Source organism: Papaver somniferum, chromosome 3 (genome assembly GCF_003573695.1).
Source record: "Papaver somniferum cultivar HN1 chromosome 3, ASM357369v1, whole genome shotgun sequence".
Lineage (NCBI taxonomy): Eukaryota > Viridiplantae > Streptophyta > Magnoliopsida > Ranunculales > Papaveraceae > Papaver > Papaver somniferum.
This window is the reverse complement of record NC_039360.1, coordinates 224,882,718-224,910,581: the sequence shown is the minus strand read 5'-3', so window position 1 is coordinate 224,910,581 and position 27,864 is coordinate 224,882,718. Positions and strand designations below refer to the sequence as shown.

At 35.7% G+C, this 27,864-nt stretch overlaps 1 protein-coding gene, 1 long non-coding RNA gene and 1 pseudogene across 5 annotated transcripts; 1 reads left to right on the top strand and 2 right to left on the bottom strand.

Moving 5' to 3' along the window:
* The first annotated feature begins 286 nt into the window (after positions 1–286).
* LOC113358800 (AIG2-like protein D) lies at positions 287–3,339 on the top strand. Of its 4 annotated transcripts, none has more exons than XM_026602489.1 (6): positions 417–872; positions 977–1,176; positions 1,396–1,468; positions 1,697–1,789; positions 2,044–2,127; positions 2,660–3,339. In XM_026602489.1, the coding sequence occupies exons 2-6, from the start codon at positions 1,163–1,165 to the stop codon at positions 2,789–2,791; spliced, it is 396 nt and encodes a 131-aa protein (XP_026458274.1). In that variant the 5' UTR covers positions 417–872; positions 977–1,162; the 3' UTR covers positions 2,792–3,339. The 4 variants fall into 4 exon arrangements, with proteins under 4 accessions (XP_026458271.1, XP_026458274.1, XP_026458272.1 ...); XM_026602488.1 differs by having other exon boundaries at positions 436–554; positions 641–1,176; XM_026602486.1 differs by lacking the exon at positions 977–1,176 and having other exon boundaries at positions 287–554.
* A 673-nt stretch (positions 3,340–4,012) lies between these two features.
* On the bottom strand, positions 4,013–5,454 carry LOC113360732 (annotated as a pseudogene).
* A 12,790-nt stretch (positions 5,455–18,244) lies between these two features.
* Positions 18,245–22,658, bottom strand: LOC113358801. Its single transcript, XR_003364732.1, has 3 exons — positions 21,649–22,658; positions 20,464–20,552; positions 18,245–19,131 (listed from the first exon to the last, which is right to left on the bottom strand). It is a non-coding gene; the product is annotated as an uncharacterized LOC113358801 (long non-coding RNA).
* Between the last annotated feature and the right edge of the window lie 5,206 nt (positions 22,659–27,864).

Below are 27,864 nucleotides of genomic sequence, written 5' to 3'. Positions count from 1 at the left end.
TTAATCTAACTAAACTAATTAACATCTTCATTTACCTAATTAACACTAATAATTTAGGGGTAGTTTAGCCATTTCAAAAAATTTGGGATAAGAGACAACCCATAATTACTATTTCATGTCCCTTTTTGTCCTGTAGTGAAGGGACCCTAATTGTTTTGAGGGGCCCAATTAAACCAGGGCTCTTTTGATCTATAGTCTGTACTGCTGTTTTTACTTGGTATGAACTAAATAAATGATACAGTTTCTAAGCCTAATAAAAAAGTACTCCGTATTAGAGTCTAGAGTCTTAACTTATCCAGCAGAAGTGGGTGCTTCATCGTTCTCTGCGTCAAATTTTGGTCCCATCATCAGTCAATTCAAAGGGGAGAGAAAGAGAAAGAGAAAGAAAGAGAGATGGCAACCCCAGCAGCGTCATCATCGTCAGCTGCGATTTCTTCTAATCATCATCAAAATCTTCACAGCGTGTTTGTATATGGAAGTTTGTTAGCAGATGATGTTGTGAAAGCGTTATTGAATCGTGTCCCTCAGAATTCTCCTGCAATCCTTGACAATTTGTAAAGTCTTCTTTTTCGCTCTCCCTCAAATTTCACCTGTTTGAATTTTTTTTACTTTACTGATTCTTAATTCTTTCAATTTGTAGGCTTAAAATTTTCTTAGAGTATTTTCTATCTGAAAATCAGCCTTTTAATTTCGGACTTAGACATACAATCTTTTGTACAGAAAATCCTAGACTCAAATTTAAGAAAATTTCATTGATGTTCAACAAATTTTGATGAATTATGAAGATGGCAACCATCATTCGATGAAAGATTTTCGCACAGGGATTGAGATTACCTTATGATTGTTCATAGGGTTGCGTTGACCCATTTAAGGTTTCATTTTTCTTTTGTTTGGTTTGGGATTATTGGGTGTCTAAATCTTCTTAGAATACCGGCTAAACCCTGAGTATTGCGTTCTTTTGTTGATCATGGCAAAGAGTATATTACTGGTAGTGGACTTAAGAGTGGTCATGGCAACGCAACCTGAGAATATTACTGGTAGTGGACTTAAGAGGGAGGTTAGTATATGACCTTGAAGGTGCAGAGAGACGAGTTTCTCTCATGTAAGTTTCCAAGATAAGCGAATAATTGTTGGAACTTGGAAGTTTGGCTTGATAGTGGAGATGTTCAAAGTAAGGTACAGCACTATACAGGTCTACTATATAAATGTTTACAGTAATATGCTTGTCATAAATCCCCATCATCTTTGAAATGGGATTACTTGTTTAAATCAGAGTAACAGTGATGAACTTTGCCGTTATGCGCATGTCTCTTGTACAATCTAGCAATAGCATGAATCTATCTTTATCCATGTTCTCAGTATGGTTTTATTGATTTGCATGAATTTATTTTGCAGTAAAAGATTTAGCATTGAAGGACGTATTTATCCTGCAATTCTGCCAGTAGAGAACGCACAAGTCAATGGGAGGGTCTGTTTCAAAATCTATTGTCATTTGTTTTCAAAGTAGAAATCGTACTAAACTTAAGACATATTCATGCATATAAAACACTTGTTGTAGTCAATTTATCAACTTTCTAATTCAAAAGAGTGTCATTGACTTCCAATACAGTTTCATCTGTATCATCTTGTTATGACAGATTCTTTGTAATTTTCGATGTGTCCATTTTATCTCATGAATGAAAATTTTGCGGTGCAGGTTCTCTTGGGTATCACTGATTCTGAATTAGATCTTCTGGATAAAGTTGAGGACGTAGAATATGAGAGGAGCACTGTTAATGTTTCTCTGATAGTAAGTTTTCTTTTGAAATAATAAGTTGAACATTGTGCTCTTTTTAACTGATAGTAATGTCCTTTATCACATCAAGTACTGAAATGTAACAATGTGGAAATATTATCCCAACAGACTCTAAGCGGAATTAGCAATTGCCCAAGATAGTTCAGCATGATATTGATAGATCATATAACTGGTGCCAAACATTTTTTGCTCTGTAACTTGTGGCACTGGCGCTTATACTGAAGTAAAATTTACTGCGGTTATTGCAGGATACTTTGAAGAGGATGCAAGTCTACACTTATGTTTGGGTTGATAAAAATGATCCACGCTTAGACGGAGAATGGAATTTTGAGGTAACTTTTTCTATTGGACTATCAGTTTTTGCTCGGTAGGCTTTCCTTGACCTTTTACTTTTATAAACTTACAGATCAGATGAAAAACTGAACACTAGACATTCATATAGCCGCTGTTAAGAAATAGTTATTTCTCATTGTCGATATTTACATATAGGAACAGTGATTTCTCATTACAGTTACATCTGTATTGTCTTTGTTGTTTGCATGATTGCATCAGTCATATCCAAATCCAAATCCAAAGTCTTTTCCAGTAGCAAGTACCGGGTCGACTAGAGAAAATCTCCTAAGAGTAGAACATAGGTTTTACGCCGGCCTGTCCGAGCCTCGCACAACTTGCACTACGCAAGCAATGCATCAGTCATATCCATCAAATGGAAATTTTCTAATTGCTAAAGTCTAAAAGATTTGAAGAATTGATCACGTGGAAACATAGTCGTTTCAATATTCAATTGTATCTTCATACCGTTTCTGGTTTTTTTGTTTTCCCATATCTAGATTTCTTAAAGGAACTTTTTTCTTATTTAAAAAGGATTGGAAGCGGTTACACATGAATGATCTTCTTAAGATTACGACTGCTTACATGGAAGAGATAGAAGGCACGGGCTCAAAATCAAGGATGGCTATTTCTGAGTCTTTCTTTCAGCAGAAAGCCGAAGAGTAGAAACGTTCACTACTTCTGATGTCATTTATACGCTCCTTAATCTTTTGTAAATACATAGGACAATCTTTTCTTGAATAATATGCTTGCTTGTCGGCCCTTGCTTTGATCCATGTGCAAAAAGACTATTCGTGCATTTTGTGTACCAAACAGTGTGTAGGAGGAAGTCGGGAGGTGTTACTTATAGACATGAAAGAACCCACACATGAATCCAGTTTCAATCTGTCATACATATAGGAAGGTGCAGTGCGTACCCACACAATTATTCGCAGTGGGAATCATCTTCGTAGATCTCCTCTCTTTAGTTGGGTAGAGCCAACTTAATTTGCTGAAATGTAAGTCACTGGGTTGGGTTCTCCTTCAATGAAAGCAAACCTAGCTGAAGCTGGAGCCTTCAATTTGATGTCAATTATCATACATCTGGTTCTCCTGGGAATAGAAGTCTGATACCCATTGCCACTTCAGAGGTAGAGTAATTTTTTTTTTTTTTTTTTTGGTTGAATGTATGCTATGCCATATTTTGGAATGTTAGGAAAAAACATGATGAATGAGTATTTAGGTCTTTTGGAATGTTAGGAAAAAACATGATGAATGAGTATTTAGGTCTACGAACTGTGAATTGATTCATGCATGTTGCTAGTTGAGCCGTTGAGGGTTCAACCCTCGTAAAAATCATCCAAGTTTCCCCACTCCATAAAGAGAGTTAGTGGGGCTTGCTGTTGGTGTGGGTTTGGGCAGCTTTTACCACTGTACTACAGTGACATCAGTTGGTGAGCTGTTGGAGCTCGAACTCTTCTCCATAGCACAACATGAAAATGTGGAAACCCTTCTTAATTTATTTCTCTACTCTATCTACTCTACTATTTATAGATTTTGGAACCAGTCTGAACCAGAACTCTTAGATGATGCCATCTTTTTTTTTTTTTTTTTTAAGACAATCGACTTCATGAAACCACTGGTAATAGATTAACAGTAGGCAGAGTCCTACCTATGAAGAATAGTATTACATAAGTTAACACTCAATGAAACCACTGGTAATAGATTAACAGTAGGCAGACTCGTACTTATGATGAATAGGAGTATTACAGAAGTTAACACTTAATGAAACCACTAGTTCCAGGTTGTCCCATGAACAAGAAGAGATTATACAAAGAATGAACTCAGGAGTACGAAAGATAGAAGCCAAATGAACACACACAGTAGTTCACTTATACTGGAGCTTAATTAGAGCCCAAAACATGTGGAGGCATCTATACCCATTAGCCTTCTAGTCTTTCCTACAAACTGATCATTTGATTTCACCAAGCCGGGTAAACGGCCGATCATAGTACTCATTGGGGATTGCATCACGGGATCTTTCCTTCCTAATGAAACAACTGCCATATCAGGACTAGCTTCATATGTTGCCATCTTGTTCTCATTTCCTCTATGCATTAACAGCCTCAAGTTCTTTACTGCTATATTTGCATGCTGAATTGCATTTAATCCCTGCTTGATTTCCTGTTGGCATCAATGAAACCAAAGAAAAAAACATGTTACATTCTGATTCAAAGCTCTCCTGTTCACAAGCAAAGACGCAGCTCCATTATGATTTCGGTTGATAGAGGTACCATCTTACCGGAATGTCAGTAATATCGCCAATGGCAAAGATATTTTTACGACCCTTGACCCTAAGATACTCATCAACCATTACTCTTCCTCCATCTTTTACAGCATCTCTCAACACAGAATCTCTGAGCCATGACATGCCCCATGGGATTCCTGCGCAGTAGAAGTGGCAATCTGCCATGATGGTTTCTCCTCCTGACGTCTTATATATTTTATCCCCACTCTGATGAGATTCCAAATCAACTGTTTGACCCAGAATGACATTCACATTCTTTGAAATAAACCAATCAAGAGCCTTGCAAGAAGCTTTCGGTCCAATGAAGTCTAGCAATCTCGTGTATTTGTGAACTAGAGTCAGTTTCTTCTCAGGAAAGTCGACTGCAATCTCTCCAGCAGTTCAACACCAGTAGACCCTCCTCCAATAACCAAAACCGAGTCTGCTAACTTTATCCTTGCAAAGTCTGTAATAAGAAACAAGGAATCGAGTGGACTAAAGTTAACCTGGATAACACTGTATTACTTAGATTCCATAAAACACACATGTCTACACATTGCAGAGTTTACACTTACGTTCTTTATACTGTTCAAGCCTCTTATTTCTACTTATGGGATAAGTGTTCTCGTTGGCACCAGTAGCAATGACGAGATAATCATAGGGAATGCCCTCTCCATCAGAGGTTAGTACTTCTGTGTCTGTTACTCCAGTTGCATAAGCTATGACAATACGCCCTTTGGTAAAGTAATCGCTGTGCTTAACCACCGACCTCTCAGCAAATGAAGGCTCCACCTTTGCCCGCAGGTTGGCATATGTGATCTCAAGATACTCCTTCCTGTTTCCATCCAAAATGTTAAAATAAGTTGACGCAAATGCAAAAACTTCGAATAATTCACATAGTTATTAGATTATGATGAAACGGAATTAATTAAGAAGAAGCTTACGGATCGATGAGCACAACATGAGCATGAAACTGCAGAGATTTAGCAACTAGTGCTCCAGCGATTCCACCTCCAACTACAACGATAACCTTGCTGCTTTTGTTCTCAACTTTAGAAGCCATAGAGAAAATCCTTAAAGATCGATGAATGGATATTACTCACAGTGCATGTATATATATTATATAGGAAAATAAAATACAAAAACCTTCTGGTTTTACTTGTTCCAAGTTGTTGAAACTGTGTGCTTGTGGAGTCTGGCTAAAACAATAGAGGTGCCACTTGACAGAAGCTAGTTGACGTACCTAGTTTCACATTTCCTTTGCTCGAGGAGCAATCTGCGAATGCAGAGATCAGGGTGTCGCACGTACATATTAAAAAATAATACTATATGAAACTTAACCAAGTACAATGTGTCTTGGTCTTGCCCACACCAGCACCGGACATGCAAGTTGACCTACGGAAGTGTACGAAGCGTCCTTGGATTTTTAATCCAACACCCTTAAAAATACCAGAAAATGGGCTATTCGCCCAAAAGGGTATTTTTCACGGTTCAGATGGACGGGTAAATTTTCTACCGGGATCAAATGGACAGGATATACTTTTAATGGAAATAACCAGAACTACCCTTTTGTAACTGTCTAGAAGATATCGATCCCACTTTCTTTTCAAAAGAACACCATCTCCCTCTTTCTTCAAAAAAAACCACCAACGTCTTTATCTTCTCATTGCCAGTAACATCAACTTCCTCCACCATCTCCTCACCATAAACATTACCAGAAAATCGTTTTCCTCCACCGTCTCCACACCATAAACACTATCTGAAATCATTTTCATTCACCGTCTCCTGACCATCATCACTGCCAGAAGTTGCTTTCATCCTTCGTATCCTCACCATCAACACTGTCATAAAATTGGTTTCATCCACCGTCTGCAAACACCATTAATACTACAACATGAGAGGATTCTAGCATATTATAAGAATTAGGGCTTCAATCGATCAGTTCAGTGTATTGGAAGAATTAGGGTTTCAATCGATCCACAAATTGTCTCTTAGAACTCGTAAGTTTTCAAACCTTAACTTTGTTTTGTTCTTATTTTCAGAATTGCATGATTAATTTGTTGAATTGGTTGTTTTATTTTCATTTCAATGGATTAATTTGTTGAATTGGTTGTTTTATTTTCATTGCAATGGATGTGTGGATGTAACTGGATTTTATTCAATATAATTGGTTGATATTTTTTCCAGCTTCATCGTATGTTTTATAGAAATTGGGTTGCATCTGGTTATTTGAGTTTTTTCAATGTTATGAATGAAATTGGTTGAAGTGTATGTCATGGATCAATTTGGTTTGCATTTGTGTATATGAATTGTTTCAGCAGGTTTAAACTATGATGAAATGCAGATTAAAACTAGATGAAAACAGTTTCATCCAGGTTTAATTTGCAGTGTACATGTCTAACTGAGAGGAAATTAACATGTTGTATGTGTTGGAAGCCCTTGATGAGGAGAGCCACCCCACTAGACCTTACCGTCTCCTAACCATCAACACTGTCTAACCATGATTCACTCCAACCATGGTTGGAATATTACATAGTTGAAATGTTCTAGAATTTAGTCTCCCTTAGTGTGACTGAGTTTCCATAGCTTTTGCAGTAACGTGTGGAATCTTGTAGGGGCTTAAATTCGTTACTAAAATGTTTGGAGTGTATGTACGAAACTCCTTGTCTATTGTAGATATCAGCGTTAATTCATTCATCTTGTCTCTGCGTGAAGACTTTGTTTCTTCAGACCATGTTAATATGTCCTTGTTTGCTTCTGAATCTGAGATGCCATTATTGTTGTGTCATCAAAGCTGAGATGAAGAAACTGGGTTTCATCTAGCTCTAATATATAGGATGTATCTGGTTTTTATCTATACCTGTAGAAACTGGTTTTCATATAGCTTTAAAAATAGGATGTAGCTGATTTTCATCCAGCTTTAAAATAGGATTTAATTGGTTTAGATTTAAATTGTTGCAGGAAGCAATAGCAAGAAGGGTGTTGGTGCTGAAAGAAGAACCAAGAATAAGCATGATGTTAATGTGGGTGGTGAATCAAACACCAGGAATTTGGATGATGTGGATGTGGATGGCGAAATGAAAAGTTGGAGAAAAAGGATGGGAAGAAAAACGTTCCGATCAAATATGAAACCGTCAGTTGAGTTGCTGCGTTCACTGGTATTCACGGAAAGACAAGAAGATGTATTAAGGGAGACTAATTTCTGGAACTTTATTGAGGCAATGCAATCAAAGAACGAAAGGTGGACAAGGGCGAATGTAGAAAAGATCCAAAGACATTAGAGTGCATCATAAGAAGTTTTGACCCAAACGAGTTAGCATTCAAGATTGGTGATCAAGTTTTCAAGACCGATCCAAACCATCTTGCTGTTATTTTCAAAATGTAGAGAATATGTATGAGTGAAGAAGATAGGAAATTTTATGGACCAAAGGAAGACCCTAGTTTGAAAACTTCTGCATTTTACACAAAGTACTTTCTGGAGCCAAAGAGAATGGATGATGAAAATAACAAAAGGGAAGGTGAAAAGAAGAAAGTTGGAGCCAAAGAGAAGAAAGGGACATACAAAGAGAAGAATACTGGGTATAAATTGGATTAAATGTATATCGTTGAAGGAATAAAGGCTTTTATAAATGAAGATGGCAAAGAAGAAGAGTTGGTGATACTTTTGTTACTGTTCATGTTATGTACAATCTTCTTCATAAACACCGGAGGTATGTATATCAACTACAAGTAAGTATTTAAACTTTCTAAAGTCAATCGATACCATTAATAAAGTCTCATGGCCGGATCTTATCCACGAGCATATAATGCAAAGTGTTCCAGCCGTACACAAGACACCTTACTCTATCAATGGTTGCAGCTGTTAGAGCACTACTCGGTCGAACTCGCATGCGTTGCTATCTCAAGCATGTTTGTCAATGTTAGTGATCAAAACTATAAGTATTGATTTCTAGTCTACTTATAGCTAAGTCTCGGACTAGGATAAAAAGTGTAGTTGAGCTCAAGACTCCATGGCGATCATCATACGAAGACGAAGAACTACTCAAGGAACTGGTGGAACTTCATCGACTAAAACGTATGTGGAGACTTGAACTTATCTATCACTCAAAAGTTTATCTATTCTATCTCCTATCTTGATACAAAAGTCGTTTTGCTATATAGACTTTGATTATACACATTTGCTATTTTGAGCTGAGTTTATCTCGCTTATCTATTTCTCGAAATATGTGTTGGTAAGCTTCGCTTTGGATAAGTTCATCTTTACTAGTGAGGAAAGTCATATTAAATTTCAATTACTTGAAAATTGCTTTGACGAAAAATAGTGTGTGAACAACAACTATATAACGTCCTCTAAGAATGTTTCAATGATTGAAATGAGAGTTTAGATTATATAACCATGGTTTGATATAAACATTGTGTGGTAACTCATACGTGTATAAGTCTTTATTCCTTGAACCAAAGTATGCGTACTTTGCTGCTCAGGAAAACCGGAACTAGAGTCCTCTTTCCAAGTCTACGTACTGTCGGAAGTTCACATCCCGTGAATTTCTGTTGGAGTTTGTGAATTGAAAACAAACTTATTCCGGGTACTTAAGTCCGCGTACCAGTATGCGTACTTAAGTTGGTTATTTTTTAAAAACGATTATTCGTGAACTTAAACTTATATAAACTAAGGAATGCAAGTTTTCAAACCATGGATATAAAGTTCATGAAATGATTCGAGTGAATCAAATCATTTTTGCTTCGATTGTGTCTTTTATACTTCTATAAGATCTAAGCAATTGAACAACTCTCTAACTAGTTCATTTGAGTCATTTGAACTAGTTATGGTAAAGAAGAATATAGTTGATATGAAAGTGCTCATACGTCTAACCATTTGGTTAAATACTGTTGAACCAAACAGATGTACATGTTTGGGTACGGTTACACAAACCTAAATAAACGTACATTTCATTTGTGTATAACAAGCTAAGTTTCGATCTAATGGTTGAAAGATATTAGCTTGAATCTAATCAGGTTTTCATCTAACGGTGAATATTGAATGCTTTATAACTAAGCTAACATTGATTGTAAACCCTGATTTGAAAGACTATATAAAGGAGAACTCTAGCAACTGGGAAACCTAATCCCCACACCTCATATGTAATACTATTTGTATTAGCTAGAGTTGATTCTCCTTTAACCTTAGGTTTCTACCGAGACCCTGTAGGTTAACGACTTGAAGACTTCATTGGGATTGTGAAGCCAGACCGATACTACTTTTCTTGTAGTTGTGTGATCTGATCTTGCTGTTTCTATCGTACAAAGTACAATCGTAAGATTGGCTTGAGATTGATTTCTCTGATAGGCCAGATATAAAAGAAGTCACAAACATCTTCGTCTCATCATTTGTGATTCCGCAATATCTTCTTTCGCTATTCGATTAAGATTATTGTGAGGTGATTGATAATTATAGGCTGTTCTTCAGGAATCTAAGTCCGGGTTATTAATTGGTTCATGTTCATCTTGATTTATCAAAATACGGAACAAAAACTCGTTGGTATTTATGTGGGAGACAGATTTATCTATTACCGTAGACTTTTCTATGTGATACAGATTTGTTTATTAAAGTCTTCGACTTTGGGCCGTAACAACTCTTAGTTGTGGGTGAGATCAGCTAAGGTAATCAAGTGCGCAGTATCCTACAGGTATCAGTGACGTAAGAAGCGCAAATGTACCTTGGATCAGTATGGGATTGATTGGGGTTCAACTAAAGTCCAGACCGAAGTTAGTTTGTAGTAGGCTAGTGTCTGTAGTGGCGTAATACATTGGGTGTTCAATCTGGACTAGGTCTCGGGGTTTTCCTGCATTAGCAGTTTCCTCGTTAACAAAACTTCTGGTTTCTGTGTTATTTCTTTTCCGCATTATATTTTGTTATATAATTGAAATATCACAGTTTGTGCGTTGAATCAATCAATTGAGAAATCCAACCTTTGCTTGTTGATTAAAATTGATTGATCCTTGAACATTGGTCTTTGGTACCGTTTAAGTGATTTCTCTTGTATTCAATAAGACTCGCAGATTTCTATTTGCTTGAGTAAGTATTGAATCGATAAAGTGAGATATAACTCTTTGATATACGTTTATTAAGATTGAGTCTGACTGTCTGGTTGATTCTCTTAAAAGTATATTGGAGTTAGTCCATACAGATTGCTAATCGAAATATTGGGTGTGGTTGTTAGACTCCCGCTTTTTCAGCCGCTTCTATTTCTGTTGAGTTTTATCTTCTATCTTTTGAATATATATTTTTTACATTAATTGGACAAATGAATCATGTGGTGATTTTCATATTCTATCTATTGTTGTTGCAGTTATGGATGTTTGGACATATGAAAGGCATTAATAGGAAAGCCGACAGTGATGGGTGCCAAGGTTTGCAAGATCGGACTTGTATCAAGTATCTTGCGAAATCGAGGGGAAGCTTGAAAATATTTCAAGCAATCTGGTAAAAATCTATCTCTATTACCACTGGATGAAACTAGTTACATCCTGTGTTTTCACTGGTGAAAACCAGAAAACCAAGTTACATCATGTGTTGTCACTGGATGAAACCAGTTACACCCTGTGTTTTCACTGGATGAAATCAATTACATGATGATGCTTGTTTGATGAGGCAGAAAAATACAAAGATGAAGACAAAATTTCCAAGTTGAATAATGAACTAGAAGAGAAAGACAACATTATCTGTCACGTCAATGCTGATTTAGGAGGAAGGAATGCTGAGTTGGAAGCAAAGGATATTGAGTTGGAAGCAAAGGATAATACAATCTCGGACTTGCAAAGTCAAGTGGAAGTGTTGAAAGCGCAACTCAATCCTCAACCGGAAACTCCGCAAGCTTCACCTCTTCAGGTTGTTGTTCATACACCTGAGAATTTTTTCAATCTTAAAATCACTTAAGAGATGTACAAATTTGTGTGTGTGTGTGTGGGGGGGGGGGGGGGGGGAGTGCTGTTCCTGAATACGCTAGCAAGGAAGGTGAAACTACTGGATCCGTAAATCCAGATGCTGAGGATGTTGTTCATGCAAATATTGACGTGGCTGATGAGATTCCCGAAGCGGAACCTCTATCTGAAATTATCGAAGAAGAAATTTTCGCAGCAGAACCTCTGGCAGTTGTGAATCAACTTGGATCGATTGAGAGAAAGGTGAAGCAGACATATAAAAGGACTAGAAAGAATTTTTGTTCAGAGTTTGTAATAGATGAGGATGAGTGTGCATAGAAAAACCAAAAGGAAGATAAGTTGAAGAAGTTAACAAAGAATAACAAGTTGTGGAAAAATTACTTGAGTGGCGGAGAAAGAGAAACTGAAGAAAAGTTAATAAAGGATTACTTTGGAACTGGAAACTTAAGGTAAGTACATGCATCCTTTTGTTATTTTTTTCATTCTACCGCAAGTGTTTTTGTAAAAGGAGTGCTAAGTTTAAACTAGGATGTATCTGGTTTTATCCTGTTAAAAAATTAAACCTATGTGCTTGTCTGAAATTGGATAAACTTGTTTAAATGCAGCGATTTGCATTTGGAAATGCAAGAGAGATGACTTCAAATTATGTATTATTGGAGAATACATCCAACAACTTATTTTCAATCATCCATTGGTGAACACTATTTTAGAGTTGAAAATGAAAAAATGGAGACAAATGTTTCAATGCGGCGGTGAATTCAATGGATACTTCAAGTCGATCTTTCTCAGCGCGCTTGCATGGGTAATCTAAACATTTGAATCCATTTTTTTTGTTTCCTTTTTGTTTTTGGTAGAATGAATGAACTAAGTTGTGCAATTTATTTTTCAGTGTGATATCATTGCAGGATATGAGACGAAGGCGGCAAAGATGATATATGCTGAACTGGAGAATATTGATGTCAATACGCGTCACTTGTTCATCCTGATAATGAACGAAAAAGAACATTTCACATTGCTTCACTTTGATCCCAGACATATCTTGGACACACTACAATTCTCTCGTATGTTCTACAGACTGTTTAGAGGATGCTAAAATGATGGCGTGAATAGTAAATCAGGTTCTTAGATGTCGCCTTGAAAGTAGTAGTATGGATGATATTAAAGTCTTCGTGAAAACATATTGTCCACAAAAGGTAAAAAAGTAGGTCATTAACTCTTTTACATTTGTTATTGTGCTTTTTTTTTTTCCTTTTTTCTTTTATAACATACAAACTGCAACGAAGTATGAACTGAAATTACATAATCATTTGTTTTGCAGTCTTGACTCTGTATTGTATGTTATCTACTTCATGGAGTGGGAGATGAAAAATGGTTACTCCTTTCAAGGCAAACAAACTCTAAGAGAGAAGATCATCATGGAACGAATAGATTTCACATATGAAATCCTCATGGATGAGAATAGTTGGTGGAAGTTGAACGAGAACTAAAACGTTTGATGTATTTAATTAGGTTGTTTAGCAAAAATAGGTCGCTAGAAAAAAATTTATTGATGTAGTTGATCTGGAAGTACTTCTTTTTTAATTGAACTTTGTCTTCGCATACATTTATGATCCGGGATTCGTCGATATCTTAGTTGTAAGTTAATTAAGCATGATTTTTTTTACTGAAAATTGCCTATACTTCAATTTACTGATAGTTTCATGTAATGTTGTGATGGAATATGCAGCATGAAACCAGAATGATTACATTTTTTTGTCAAAATATACAAGATGAAACTGGTTTCATCATGTATAAAACTATTTTCAGAGTGTGAGGGTTGAATATTATCAGAATATGAAGGATGAAACCAGTTTCACCCTGGCCAAAAATCTCTTTTTTTTCTTCCAGAATATGCAGGATGAAACTGGTTTACATCATAGTCTAATATGTGTTATACATGACTGTATTCAAATTTTACAGTGAAAACTGAAGGGAATCTACAATTAAAAAACCAACAAAAGACAATAAGATATATACTATCAAAGTGAAGAGAACTTTCAGAACTACCACTAGAAAAAATAATTCCATAAGATATATTTTGATGACAAAAAAATAATTCCAGGTAAATACTAGTTGCAAAAAAAAATAATTCCAGGTAAATGAGTCTTACATTTGCAACAAGAGGCTGCAGAGAAGAATAAACTAATAAAAAAATAACAGTAAGACGCTGCACAAAATAAGAAGATGTTCTTAAGCAGGTTCTTAACGTTTCTTTTTTGCAGGAGGATGAGGACACATCGTCTTGTTATGACGTGCCTGAGTATGGAAATTACCGCACGTAATTGGTCTCTTTGAACTTGAGCTACCAGTGTTAGGAATCCGCTTCGTCTTCGTCCTACAAGTTTTTTTTTTTCCTTTGACAGTTGGTGGGTGCACTAGATTTCCAATAGCAACATCAATAGGCTTGTCGTGATCGGGAATGGGCTTGATAGGACGATCATACGAAGCACGGAAGCTGGAAATGCTGAAATACGGATTAATGTACTCGTAAACATTGATGTTAGCTGAAACCATACACGCAATAGCGTGAGCCCAAGGGAACTGGTCTGTAAACCAAACTCTACAGCTGCTGAATTTTTTTTGAATATTAACAACATGCATATGCTCGGCCTATACTTCAAACTCCATGTCACCAGACTTAGTTATTCTCCACTGAGCACCAGCATGAATGGGAGCCTGCACATTTCTCTAGACTGGGACATATGAATCCTGAATACTTTGCCCCCTTCAACTTCCTTTTGATCCATTATCGGGCCGACCGTTAGGGAGGCCCTTCCATAGGATGAAAAAAGAGCTTCAGTCCGTCACAAAGTTTGTGTAGAGAATTCGAAATCAGGATTTCCATTTTCACAATGTCATCAAATTGAGCTATAATTTTGCATAATCAAAAAAATTGATTACAAATTTCGCTACAATATAACCGGACAACTAAATTATCTGTTTTAAGTTCTTTAAAATATCCATTACATCGATCAGAATCGATCAATCTGGAAATTAAAATCACTTTTCCAATTTTCCAATTTTTTCTAAATCGATCATATTGAAATAATTAAGACAATCATATTTCATTCAATTACAAAACCAACATTTAGAAGTGAAGGAATCACTGATTTGTACCATTACACGCGACCAATTTGAAGAAATCAAGTAAGAACAAAGTTTATAATCAATCAAATGAAAACAGTCTTCTTCAGAAAATCGGGTAGAGAAGACAGATTCACAGGTCGGGCAAACCAAAAACCCATCCCATTAACAAAAAATCTGAATCTTACATAATTTTGGATAACTGGATCGGAGCCATACCAAAAATCCGACCCATTTTGATTTGATTTGATTTTTTTTCTTGAAGCACGATCTGATTTGTTCTGTTTGTAGCAACAAAAAAAAACTTGACTTAATTTTCTTAACCTTATATTAAATGAGCCACGGATAACCCCAATAAATACAAATATCCAACGCAATAAAAAAAAGGAATGATCAAAATCAGAAAATGCAAAATGAATTAACCCAAAGCTGAATTCGAGAAAGAGAACTTTCTTGTTTAGTCCAGTAAATCCGACCCGGATTAATTGATAGTCCAGCGGGAAAACATATTTACTCGCTAGTGCAAAAAAGTTTTGAAAAGAGTAAAATTACTCTATTAACCCTAACATTTAATATTATGTATATTAATACATATGTTACATATGTAGTAATAACATATGTAGTATACTAGTAGTAATATGTAGTAACTAATATACTAGTAACAACTAGTATACTAGTACTAATATGTAGTGACTAGTACTACTAGTATACTAGTAGTAATATGTAGTATACTAGTAGTAATATGTAGTAACTAGTATACTAGTAGTAATATGTTATATATTAATATGTAGTAACTAGTATACTAGTAGTAATATGTAGTAACTAGTATACTAGTAATAACTAGTACTAGTACTAGTATACTAGTAGTAATATGTAGTATACTAGTAGTAATATGTTATATATTGATACTACATATTAATATGTAGTATCAATATGTTATGTTCAATACTATTATGTTATGTATTGATATGTAGTATGTTATATATTGATACGTAGTATGTTATATATTGATACGTAGTATCTTATGTATTGATACTACATATCAAAAAATTGTTATGTATTGATACTATATGTTACTACTAGTACTAATTACTAGTACTAGTTACTACCAGTATACTACTAATAAAGTAGTTACTTAATTTACTAGTAACAAATTAGTAAGATATTTTTGTTACTACTAGTATAGTACATATTAATATGTAGTATCACCGTATTGATATTACTAGTATGTAGCAACATACTACTAGTAATATTTACATGTGTTGATACTAATTAGACTTGGAAGGGTGTTTTAGGCATTTATAAAATACACTTTATAATCTCCACGAAGTTTTTGGATTAGAGAGTAAATAATCTAGTCAAAAAACATGTTTTTGGACTAGAGAGTAAATGTTTTCTACGGGTGGACTAGCCATTAATTGGGTCATGAAAAATTGGACTGAACAGTAATCCTACTTCGAGAAATTGAAACAAGACCAGGTGTAAAGAAAAATAAATAAATTAGGGAATCCTTCGACAACTGCATCTCCCATTCTTCTTCGTCATTGCATGGAACCCAAAAATATGAAAGAAAAGATTTGAGACTTGAGAAATAGAGAGAAGTGACATAAGATGAGAGAACATGGAGAGAATAAGGTGTTTGTAGTAACTACATCCTTTAATTTTTCAAATCCGGTGACACTTGCTTAGCATGCGTTGGAGGTAGAATCCAAATAAATTTATATGACTCACTCGTATCTCCTATTCCACTCTGCATCATTTATTGGTCATTCTCTCAAATTTTTACCGGGTGTCAATTCACCGACAATTCACCTAATATAGGCCCGTCCCTTCTAACACATTGTTTTGCCACACTCTTGACTCTTCTCTTCAAACAAAAACCCTTCCCTTCTCTTTAAACAGCAAACTTTTCTGCTGATGTTGGTTTGCTAGCTATTTGTGCAGTTTTTGACTTTCCGCCGTGTTAACTTTTACGTCGGCATCCCACTGCTGCAGTAATTATTTAGTCTTAACTTTAATCCAGTTAATTAATGTTGCAATAGGCATACCTTTCGCCAACTTAATCGAAACGTTGAATGACTTTGCAACGCTTGAACACATGTCGCCATGACGAAAACCCAGACGATGTGCATTGGACCAACACTCCATTGGAAGTTCACTCAAGAATTTGTGAAGACCATCGCATCCCATTTCATTCAACTTTTCCATACCTTCACGAAAGCCTTCATGCGTTGATATAGAAACATTGTTTGAACCAATCCAATGCAGCGTCATACTCTCCCTTTTTCTAATGCAGCGTCATACTCTCCCTTTTTCTTCTTAATATTACATTGCGAACATTGTTCTTCAAATGCTGGTAACAAAAATCACGATGGAAAGTTGGAAAAACAGCACGAATCCCTTGGATCAAACCTTCATGGTGATCTGAAATAAAAGTTAGTACCCGAGGACTTAAGACAGATTGTAATTTATCCAAGAACCAACGCCAATTGTCATCAGTTTCACTTGAAACAATACCGTATGCCACGGGAAATTTCCTACAGAAACAAAACAAACACACAAAAACATCATTAAACTGACTGAAACTGCTATTGTACAGAATGAAACTAGTTTCATTCTCTAATCTGACTTCACCAATTAAGGATGAAACTGGTTTCATCTATAATCTGACATCAAAAATATTCTGAATTTCTTTCAAATCTATCTCTCTTTTTTTCTTCTTCAAATGAATCTAAAATAGAAGACATACCATTGTTCGCATTCTTCCCAGTATCCGCCATAAGACAACCCCTAAATTTTCCAGTTAGGAAAGTTGCATCCAAGAACAATACCGGGCGACAATATTCGAAACCCGAGATGCAAGCATTGAAGGCTAAGAACAAACTCTTAAAATGGTGCCCTTTAATAATTAAATCATCTCGACTTCCTGGATCGTGTTTCTTCACGGATTCACACAACCAAACCAAGTCAGTGTATGATTTAGTGTCCTCGCCATACAATTCCTTCAAACATAATTCTTTCCCGGCATGCGCCTGATCATAGCTCATTGTTAACCCATATTCACTTTTGAAATCATCAACAATATCCCTGGATTTCTTGTTGGGATTCTGTTTGATCTGGTCAAATATCAAGCTCTTGACAAGTTCGCGCGTAACTGGATCATTCTTTGTTCCGTCACTATAACCAGAACAACATATATGTTCCCCATTATAGATTTTGAGGAATAAATTATTCTTCAGTGTAAGCAGTTAAAGTTTCAATGGACCGACAGGAAAAGACCAACATGCGAAAAGGTGGCAAGCGTATCGCGCGTGCGATTTTTCGAATCAGTGTAAGCAGTTAAAGTTTGTATATCCCCTTTTCTCATTGTAATGCCATAACCAATAGTACCCTTGATGTATCTGAGGATTCTTTTTACCAATAACAGATGAATATTAGTTGGTGCATGCATATATTGACTAACATTATTCACCCCAAATCAAATTTCTGGTCTAGTTAATCATACATATTGTAACATTCCTACCAAGGTTCTATATTCTGAAGCATTAGTCAACAAAATACCATCATTTATAGAGACTCTTGGACCTTTTGCCACTGGACTAGAACAAGGGTTACATTCTAACATTTATATTCTAAATTGTTATGTTCTCATGATGATCAAGATTAACAGTGAGAACAAAAAATTAAGAAGATGAAAGAATATTATTACAGGTAAAGGTTAATACACACATAAACCAAGATACAAACAACAACTGATTTGGACAGTATTTATACATGAGTGCCGTCTTAGTAATTGCATAGGATTCTAATAATAAATTCAACAAAGCTGACTTGACTTGACCATATCCTAGTATCCCATTATCCTCAAGTAGAGGGGACGAGTGACCATATAAAAGAAATATCCCCATTCGAGTTTTTGATCCCGAAACAAGAAGTCTTCAAAGATGCATGGAAACTCCAGTTGCATTTTAATTTGTCCTTGTAAAAGAACTCCACAGTATATCGTTCTAAATCGCCCTTGACGACTCTGACCTTGTGACTAAAAAATGATTATATTTTGTAACAACAAGACGAGCTTCATATCGTCCTCCAAAAAAATCTTGACCAACACCTTTTATAATAAACACCCATTCATCTGCCTTGCAAGATTTTTTAGCTGAGATCTTTCAATTGAATGCATGTTCTTGAAACAAAGGGATATCTTGAGACGAAGCAAGATCTTGAGAGGAAGGAATAATACCGACTGATATGATCTATTGTCTTTACCTAAAAGCAACTCCATCATTGTAGGTTCACGAGTAACTTTACTGTTCGGAAGATGGCAAGGAATAACCATCTGATCTGTGCTAGGGTCTGGAGCTAAACGCAACTCCCTAATTGTATATTTACGAACAAAATCAGGAACACGAAGACGAACACGTTCAAATAAACGAAGCTCCAAGAAAATCAATTGCTGAACATAACACAATGATATGACATAATGAATCTTGACATCACTGTCAACAACCATTCTTTTTCCGTCACTATCAAATATAAACTGAATTGAGGCTTGTAAAATATTTTTCCAATAAGAACAAACATGCAACTTCAACTCATCAACTGTTGACTTCATATTAACGTGGTATGGACATGTATCGGTATCTCGGATAACCACACAAAGAATTTGAAGATCCATCTACAATGAATATATAAAACAACATAAATGAATCTGGATGTATCCAATTGAAAATAAAAATAAAGAAAAAATCATATTAAAAACATGGTGACTAAAAATAAAGGATGAAGCTAGTTTCATCCTGCTTTAAAAGACTGGAAAATAAATCAACTAGCCTACAACAAACGATCAATTCACCAAAAACTATAAAATATATCAACTAGCCTACATACAAACTACGTACATGATGATATTATATCCTTATAATCTTGTGAAAACCAAAACCATGACATAAGTGGATGTAACCCCTTGAGGGATATAAATATCCGAGGAAAGTGTTTCAGACCTGATTGGGTTAACGACAGATAGAGCGACCATACCACCATTAGGTGCATTCATACTGGTGTAAGACAAGCTAAACCATTACAGTAACCTACTAGTTCTAGTAGTTTATTCGAGGATTCCAGACATATCGTACTGAGTTCCGTAAAATTGTGACACTCATATTCATCATACCAACCAGTTAGAGCTTTCTTCTATGCCAAAAAAGTAAGCCGCGTTGGAATCAACAATAACATTTGCACTCATATTAAGAAGATTAAAAACTAGACTTAATTTTGCCAGATTCTGTGCGGGTTTTTGCAATAGGAATGTACCTATCCTTTTGTGTCGGATTATAATTTTGTAACTTGAAATTGTCTATTGAGAAGAAAAACGGCTAAAAATTCATCAAAGACTGCAGCTTAAAGACATTGATTTATCACTAGGTTTACAAGATGAAGGATTATAAACCAATGCAATGACTGATGCTAGGAAAATTCCTTACCCGCAAAATCAGTACATAAAAATCCTAATTTAAACTACAGAAACAAACAGACAAACTATGTACTGGAAATTCTAATATGAAACTGGCCTCAGGAAACTAAGCACATGATGATATTATACCAAATAGAATACAAAAACATAAGAAACACACAAACGCGATGATATTATACCAATTCAGTTCACATCCAAACAATGAAAACTAAAATCACTTTGATCAACAATCAATCGATTGCATTGAAAATAATATTATCGCTAAACCCTAGAAACCATGATTCGAGACATAACAAATAATATATTCACATATAGAAGCACCAACTAAACCCAAAAATTGATTATTAGTAAAACCCTGGATAATCAACAACTAAACCCAAATATTAACAAAATTCCCATAAATAAATTGCTAGTGAAACTTCAAAATCATCAAAGACAGAAACGCGTTACAACAATTAGACCAAAACCAAAATTAAAATTGGATCAATGAAAAATAATCATCCATAATGCTTGGTGAAATTGAAACTTAAAACTTACTGATTTGTTGATATGAGATGATTTTCAATAGTATAATATTCTAAACTTCGATTTCACAATCCTTAATCACCATGATTGAGCTCCCAGATCTGAAAAGAAAACGAAAATCGCTTTGAAAAAAGAAAAGAAGATCGCCGGTGAGGAAAGAAAATATGTGTTTGATGCTTCTCTAAGGAAATAAAAAAATCTATTTAAACAAAAGGGTTTACAAGGTTAAGGGGTATTTTAGGTAAAAGGTATTTATTTTATTTTTTCTGGATGGATGGAATATCCAAAATGGATAATTGAAAAGTATTTTTTTGATTCCTGTCCATATGAGCAATATCAAAATTTACAAGTCTGTTTCATCCAGAAATTATTAATTTTGGCCAATTTAACCAATTTTGTGTAAAAATACTTCAAGAATCGAGATCTACCACATAATAGAAAATATTACAAAACAAACAACATTCTAAGATAATCTTGGAAAATATATTCTACGTGCTAAACTGACCTTAAGTATTAATTAGTAAAACATTTGAACCATCATTTGGGGCATACCCAAAATTTTTGGGGCCTCTTGAATAAGACAAAAACACAAGTGGAAATAGTGTTTTTAGGGTATCCCTTATCTAGCCATTTTTCATAATGGAAAAAATTCCCGTACTATTTATATTTTTAAATTAAAATAAAAAAAATATTTATATTTTTAATTTAATTTTTAACTTTTTAAAAAAATATGTGTTAAATTTTTTTATTTACGAATCTAAGTTCGGCGGACAAGTGATATGCCGAACCTAAACATATGTAGGTTCGGCTGATAATATGTCAGCCGAACTTGTGTTTTGTGAAAACATACCTAGGTTCGGCAGATTCGATAAAAAAAATAGGACATCCGAACTTAATATTATTCTTCATAAAGTGAAGTTCGGATAACATCTTCGTGTCTAATTATCAGCCGAACTGTTCATCGACACTTTCAGGATGAAAAAAAGAGAAGTTTCGCTGATAATTTTGATTTTATTGTTAGCCGAACTTTGCTCTGTAATTATCGTTAAAAACAATTCCATGCAATAAGAAAAGAAAAAAAAAGAAAAAAAAATTATAAAAAAGAAATTAAAATTATAAATTATAAAAAAAAAGTTAATATTAAAAATTAATTAATTAATCAAGGATATTTAAATAACTTAACCACTTATTAGACACCTCTTATTACCCCACAGTAATTAGGGTCATCCATACGTATGCGCCAAAATTTTCATGTATGTCCGAAATGAGGGTTCAAACATTTCTCATGATCTTGCAACATTTCCCTCGTTCACCCACTCATGCATTGAGCTTCTTACAGCCCAACAATCGTGGTCCACCCAAGCACTTGTTATGGAAATAATCAGTGCCATGGAAACTCTGCATCTTTCCTCCATATGGTATTTTTCCACACACGCTATGGTAACTCACCTCGAAGGTTTGCAATCCCACCAAACCCTTGATTCCTCCAGGGATTCGACCAAATATTTTGTTATGTGATAACTCCAACCAAATTAAGGAAACTTGACCTTTGTTAAATCAAATTTTTTGATCGGCTAGAATTAGGGACGGGCTATAGACCGGGTTAGCCCCTTGCTAGGCCCGTCCTCTAGACCATCCTGCTTTCTAAGGTTCCGGTCTCACAAACATGTTCCGGTGATGATGACCGACAAATTGGACAAGTTGGACGCTGTAGCAACCAAGGATCGACACACTCAACATGGAAGAAGTGCCCACAATAAGGTAACAAGCGGATCGTGTCATTATTGTCATAATCAGCTAAGCAAATTGAACAGCACCGGGTGGAGGTGAAGGCGATCGGGTTGGTGCATGTGCCGCAGAGTTTAACTTCAGAGTAGAGGAATTCCGGGTAGCTCTTTATGGTAGCGGCATCCAAGCCTACTGCTCTAATACGAGGGATCTGAGATGTTGACGAGGTATGTTGAGGTAGGCCTTGTGAGTTGAAAGGCACACGGCCTATTTGCAGAAGTATGAAGCGATAATAACAGCAGTGAGGAGGATTACGATGCCAACCGATATACCAAGAAGATAGTGGTATCCGCTTATGTTGACACTGTCATAGAGCAGCCCGTCAGAGGAGGTACTGTTCATATCGTCTCCTTTATAGCTAAAACTATCGTCTCCTCTATTTAGTGTACCCGAGCTGAAATGACAGAACTTTTTCTTACTGGAGATGCATGGCTGAATTTGATGCTGCAGTTAATAGTGTATATATATTACTAAGAGTTGACCTAGAAACGCAATTGGGAGGGGAACAAGCAGAAATTCAAGAGTGATATTTACAACAAATTGGGGAAAGATTTAGGCCAGGGTAGATCTTATCTGCCGTCTGATGCAAGCGCGCATTTGATTGGATTAAAACTGTTGAGTGTTGGAAGCCATTATATTAGAACATCTCTATATACTTAAAAATGAGCAAGCATCTTCGTTGTCTACGGTCCGAATCGGCACAACTCTCTTCGATCATTTAATACTTTAAGACTTGATTTTTTTTCTCATCCTCACATGGGCATGCCGCATGGCGGCACATCACAATCATTCTTTGACATATTGTGAACTGATGGGGTAAAATTTTCCTTTGGAGGAAGGCGCCAGTTCGTACCAGGAACCGCAAACAAGTCAAACACATCGCGGTTTATTTGTTAAAACTGAGCAATCATGACAAATTACAAGAGTTTTATGATTTGGATTATAATTGTTGTTTAGGGAAAATAAATATAATAGAAGTTCGATCATAGGTTGGCTGCAATAATATTGCACTTCTTGGATGGTCATGTTATTTTATTATTGTTGTGAAAATTTGGTGGATATTGTCTTTGTTCTAATGACTTGAAAGAGAACAGCCAGAACCATGGGCTATTTTCAAAAAACACAAAAAGAACCATGCATTATTTTCTTGCCTTGAAACTGGCCAGGAAATTGGCAGGCTGGATTTCATCACTTTTTATTGAAATGTCGGTGTATCCTATTTTAGTTTTTGGGCTACGCTGACCTCTTTTTTTGCTTTTTATCATCATCGTTGTGATGTAAGTGGCCTATACGAGCTTTCCTAAGTTGCATATTGGTTTACTTCCTTTTCTGGCCATCTCCAATTTTCCATTGGTGCAAGACAACGTCGAGTGATTTGATAGGAAGTATGAGCATCCAATAAATGGACTGTAACTAGCTCATCAAGTAGGTCAACAATTATCTTTTGCTTCGCATTACCGAGAGTCTAGATGATAAGTTACCAAAATGTCGCAATCACCTCACAATTAGATGATATGAGCGATAAGGTGATCAACCACTAATACTCATTGCGGCTCCCTAGTACCCTTACATGTACTTTAAAGGGATCAAGCAGGACTGAAGTTCATCAATGTCACGATTTGCAACTAAAGCCAACTCGTGAAGCATGCCAGAACCTAGTTTGTATAGGCCAAAGGGACTTTCACAAATGATGCACAAGAGTGCGCATCACAGAATTCTGTCGAAATACAGAATTCTTAAGTCGTAACACAACTATAGTGATGCTTATGTATCATAGGCTCTATCAGTAAGGCTACATAGCAGTAATGATGCTTACACATCATATATCCTTTACCGGCTAAAATATATAGATCAATGGTCCATCTCCCCTTAATGCACCTTCAACCAACTTCTCCTCCATATATATGCCTTATTGAAATTTCAACAAATATAAATAGCGAAAATATTTTTCACTGGCAAAGTTCACCTGCTTCTGCGATAAAAAATTTCGAATAATGCACCTTAATGGTGCATATTAAGTTCTTGGCCAATATTCAACTTGTTGAATACATCATGGTGATTCAGAATCGCTCTTGGACAGCCTCCAACTGACGCGATGCACTATTATGGTGCAATTTCAGTTCTGGCAAAACATGTCTTAAACGGGAAACATAAGCTTGTGATGAAGCTTCATCCCTTTCAAAATGATACATCTATGAGCATGCATCATGTGAAAAGTATGGGTGTTACATTATTGATCCCTTTAAAGAATTTCGTTTCCGAAATTTAAAACAATAACTATTATGTACAATATTTATAGGTTTGGATTTCTTAACGATATATTCATTACCATGATGCTCAAAAATTCATCTTAGTTTCTTCAATTTCTCCTGTGCAACAATTAATAACGACTTTCTGAGCATACGTCCTATATCGCATACCCAGGAATTCCAAGAGAGTTCACAATGATACCGAGAACATCAATTTGAACCCTTAAGCATGTGTCCCATACCGCATACTCAGGAAAGCCAAAAGGATAACTGAACATGATATCCTAAGTGCGTGTCCCATACCATACACCGAGAAGTTATCGAAGTTATCAATTTGGAAAGGGTCTTCTGTAATGACAAGTAATTCTTAGAGTAGTACTCCGAGGACTAAACACTAAAGCCAGAGCAGTTGGATGCAAGTCATCATTTGAGTTAGCACTCTTCCGGGTTGCTACTAGAATTTAGACGGCCTGACACTACACATCGTTACAACTAACTTGTGGGGATGATAAATCTAATGTTCTACCTACCATACCAAATAGTCTTCAGAGTTACCAACTATCTAATGGGTTTCCAATTAAGGCCTGTAAAACTCGCAGAACTCAACTAAGTCCAACATAATTTTTAAAGTATTTGGCATAGAAATTACAATCTTTCATCACGTGCAAAAGTTGGACTACTCTTCCAACTTATCATTTTCCTATTTTTTAAGGAAAATTTTGTGTATTTTCACAAACACATAATGACGAGTCCAAAACGTATCTATAGCGCCTCCGGAGCAATGCCAGTAGGACTGAACATACCAACGCGCTATTCATAGCGCAATGAGCATTACATATAGATTTGCGTCTCACCAGGAAAATGTACGTCGACCGATGCTCCTATCTAAGTATGCTTTGTAAACATGATACCTTAAACGCAGTATCCATACATAGTTCTTCACTGTTTCAACTTACGATTGTTCTGCAAAAGGTGCAAAGCCATAAAGGAAGATGCTTTTTTGCATACATCACTGGCTTCCGAGTCCTTTCTAGGCATAAAATTGCATTGGATTTGCACATAGGCCATTGCAAGCCTATTTTCATCTTTCTTACTTCGACTCGGAAATGATCAGAATGCATTTACTTATCTTGCTTGTTTCAAGGCTGCATCAGCTAGGCACATTCTACTCTAGACTTCCATCATCCTTGTGATGCAAGTGGCTTATGAAAGCTCCCCTAACTTCTATACCAGTTTAGCTTCATTTCCTATCCATTTCCACAGTTCATCATTGGTGCAATCCAACATCGAATGGATTTTCACAAGAAGTATGAGCATACAAGGAATAAACTACAATCACGTACTTCATCAAGTATGGAAAGAATGATCTCTTGTTTCTTATTTCCGAGAGCTAACATGATATGAATTACCAAAATATAGAAATCACCTCCTAATTAGATGATATGAGGGACAAGGTATTGAACCACTAATTTAATTTGTAACTCGTTGCGACTGCAAAGGTACCCTTCTTCAAACATTGAAGGGATTAAGCATGGACCGTAGTTCATCAATGTCGGGACTAGCAACTAAAGCCAACTCGTGTTGGAAGGCCAAGGAGAAATAAATCTTGTCAATCAATTAACATTCACAAGTAACCTTATATTTCTATTGGGAAGTTAGCTTTTCTTTCACAAACGAAAAAGAAAATCTTTTTCCTACAAGATACCCAACTACACATGGGTCACTAATTAATAATAACAAAGTGTTTGAGTTCACCTGATGATCAAAGGCTCTTGATTCACTATCAATCACTTTAAATTCAATATTAAAGAAGTCATTGAAGAATTGGAGGCTTGAAAAAGGCCAGATTATCATAAGATACAATTTGGTGTTGTGATATTTTTCCTTCTTGAGAACCGGGCAATGAAGAGGATGAAGCTTTCAAAACAGAAAAATCAACTGACCCAATATTGAACTTATTCACTAAAAGAAGATATGAAGTTCTCCTCTCTGATTGTTGGTTAGAATTTAAGGAAAACTGTTAGAGCACTGCTCGGTCGAACTCGCAAACGTTTCTATCTCAAGTTTGTTTGTCAAATTTCGTTAATCAAAACTATAGTTTTGATTTCTAGTCTACTTATAGCTATGTCTCGGATTAAGATAGAATGTGTAGTTGAGCTTTAGACTTCACGGCATTCATCGATTGAAGACGAAGATCTATTAAGGAGAGCCTGGAGGAACTTCATCAACAAAAGGTATATGGAGACTAAAACTTATCTATCACTCAGAAGTCTATTCTATTCTATCTCCTAATGAGACTAAGTCATATAGCTATATAGACTTTTATATTATACACATTTGATATTTCGAGCTGAGTTCAACTCGGTTATATATTTCTCGAAATATGGGTTGGAAGCTTTTTGCTTTAGCTACGTTCATCATTATTCTTGACAAGTTTAGTTGGAAACATTTTATTTGTTGGAAACTAAATAATAAGTCAAAAGATGATCATGTGAAAATTTCCTTGAAACATCTTACATGATTTATGTGTGACAATCATTTGATGTCGATTCGCAAAGTTTCTTATTGATCATTCGATCACTTGAAAATTACTTATAAGCTAATAGTTTGTGTGAGACATCTACTGTCGTCTTCTAAGGATGTTTCAATGATTGAAATGGGAGTTTAGGACAAAAACCTTTGTCTGGATACAATGCAGTATGCGTACCTAGTATGCAAACTGTTTTGGTATGATTCAGGTGTGGGAACCTTGTATTCATACCTGGTATGCGAACGGTTTTAACTGTTAAAGTCCGGGAATCAAGTTCGCATACCAGTATGTGAACGGTTCTACCTGAGTTAAGGTATGGGACAGCCGTATGCATACCCGTTTGTAAACCGCTGGACAAAATCAAAGTCCGGAAGCTATAGTTTGTGCACCTGTTTGCAAACTTAGTGGTTTAAGTTCTAAAATCGATTAAGTATGTTTTTCATATTCATGAACAAATACATTTATGAATTAAGGAATACAATCTTTGCAAACCGTGTCTTAATGTGCATGAATTGGTTCTTATGAATCACTCTGATTTTGATTCAACTGGTATATATATATTTCTGTGAAATAGTGAACAATTGAAAAACTCTATGTGGAACACAATTAGATTCATTTGATTATCTTTCATGATTGATTGATCATCATAGTTGACCTAGAAGTGTTAGATGAATGTGGTTAAGTCATATGGCTAACTTCGGTTAACTGTTATTGAGCCAACTCAATATACACGTTTAGGTACGGTAACCCATATCTAAATGAAGGTATATTTCATTTGTGTGTAACAAGAGAAAACCATCTAATATTGGAGAGATATTCCATTGGTTTTAAGCAGACTTAGCTTGA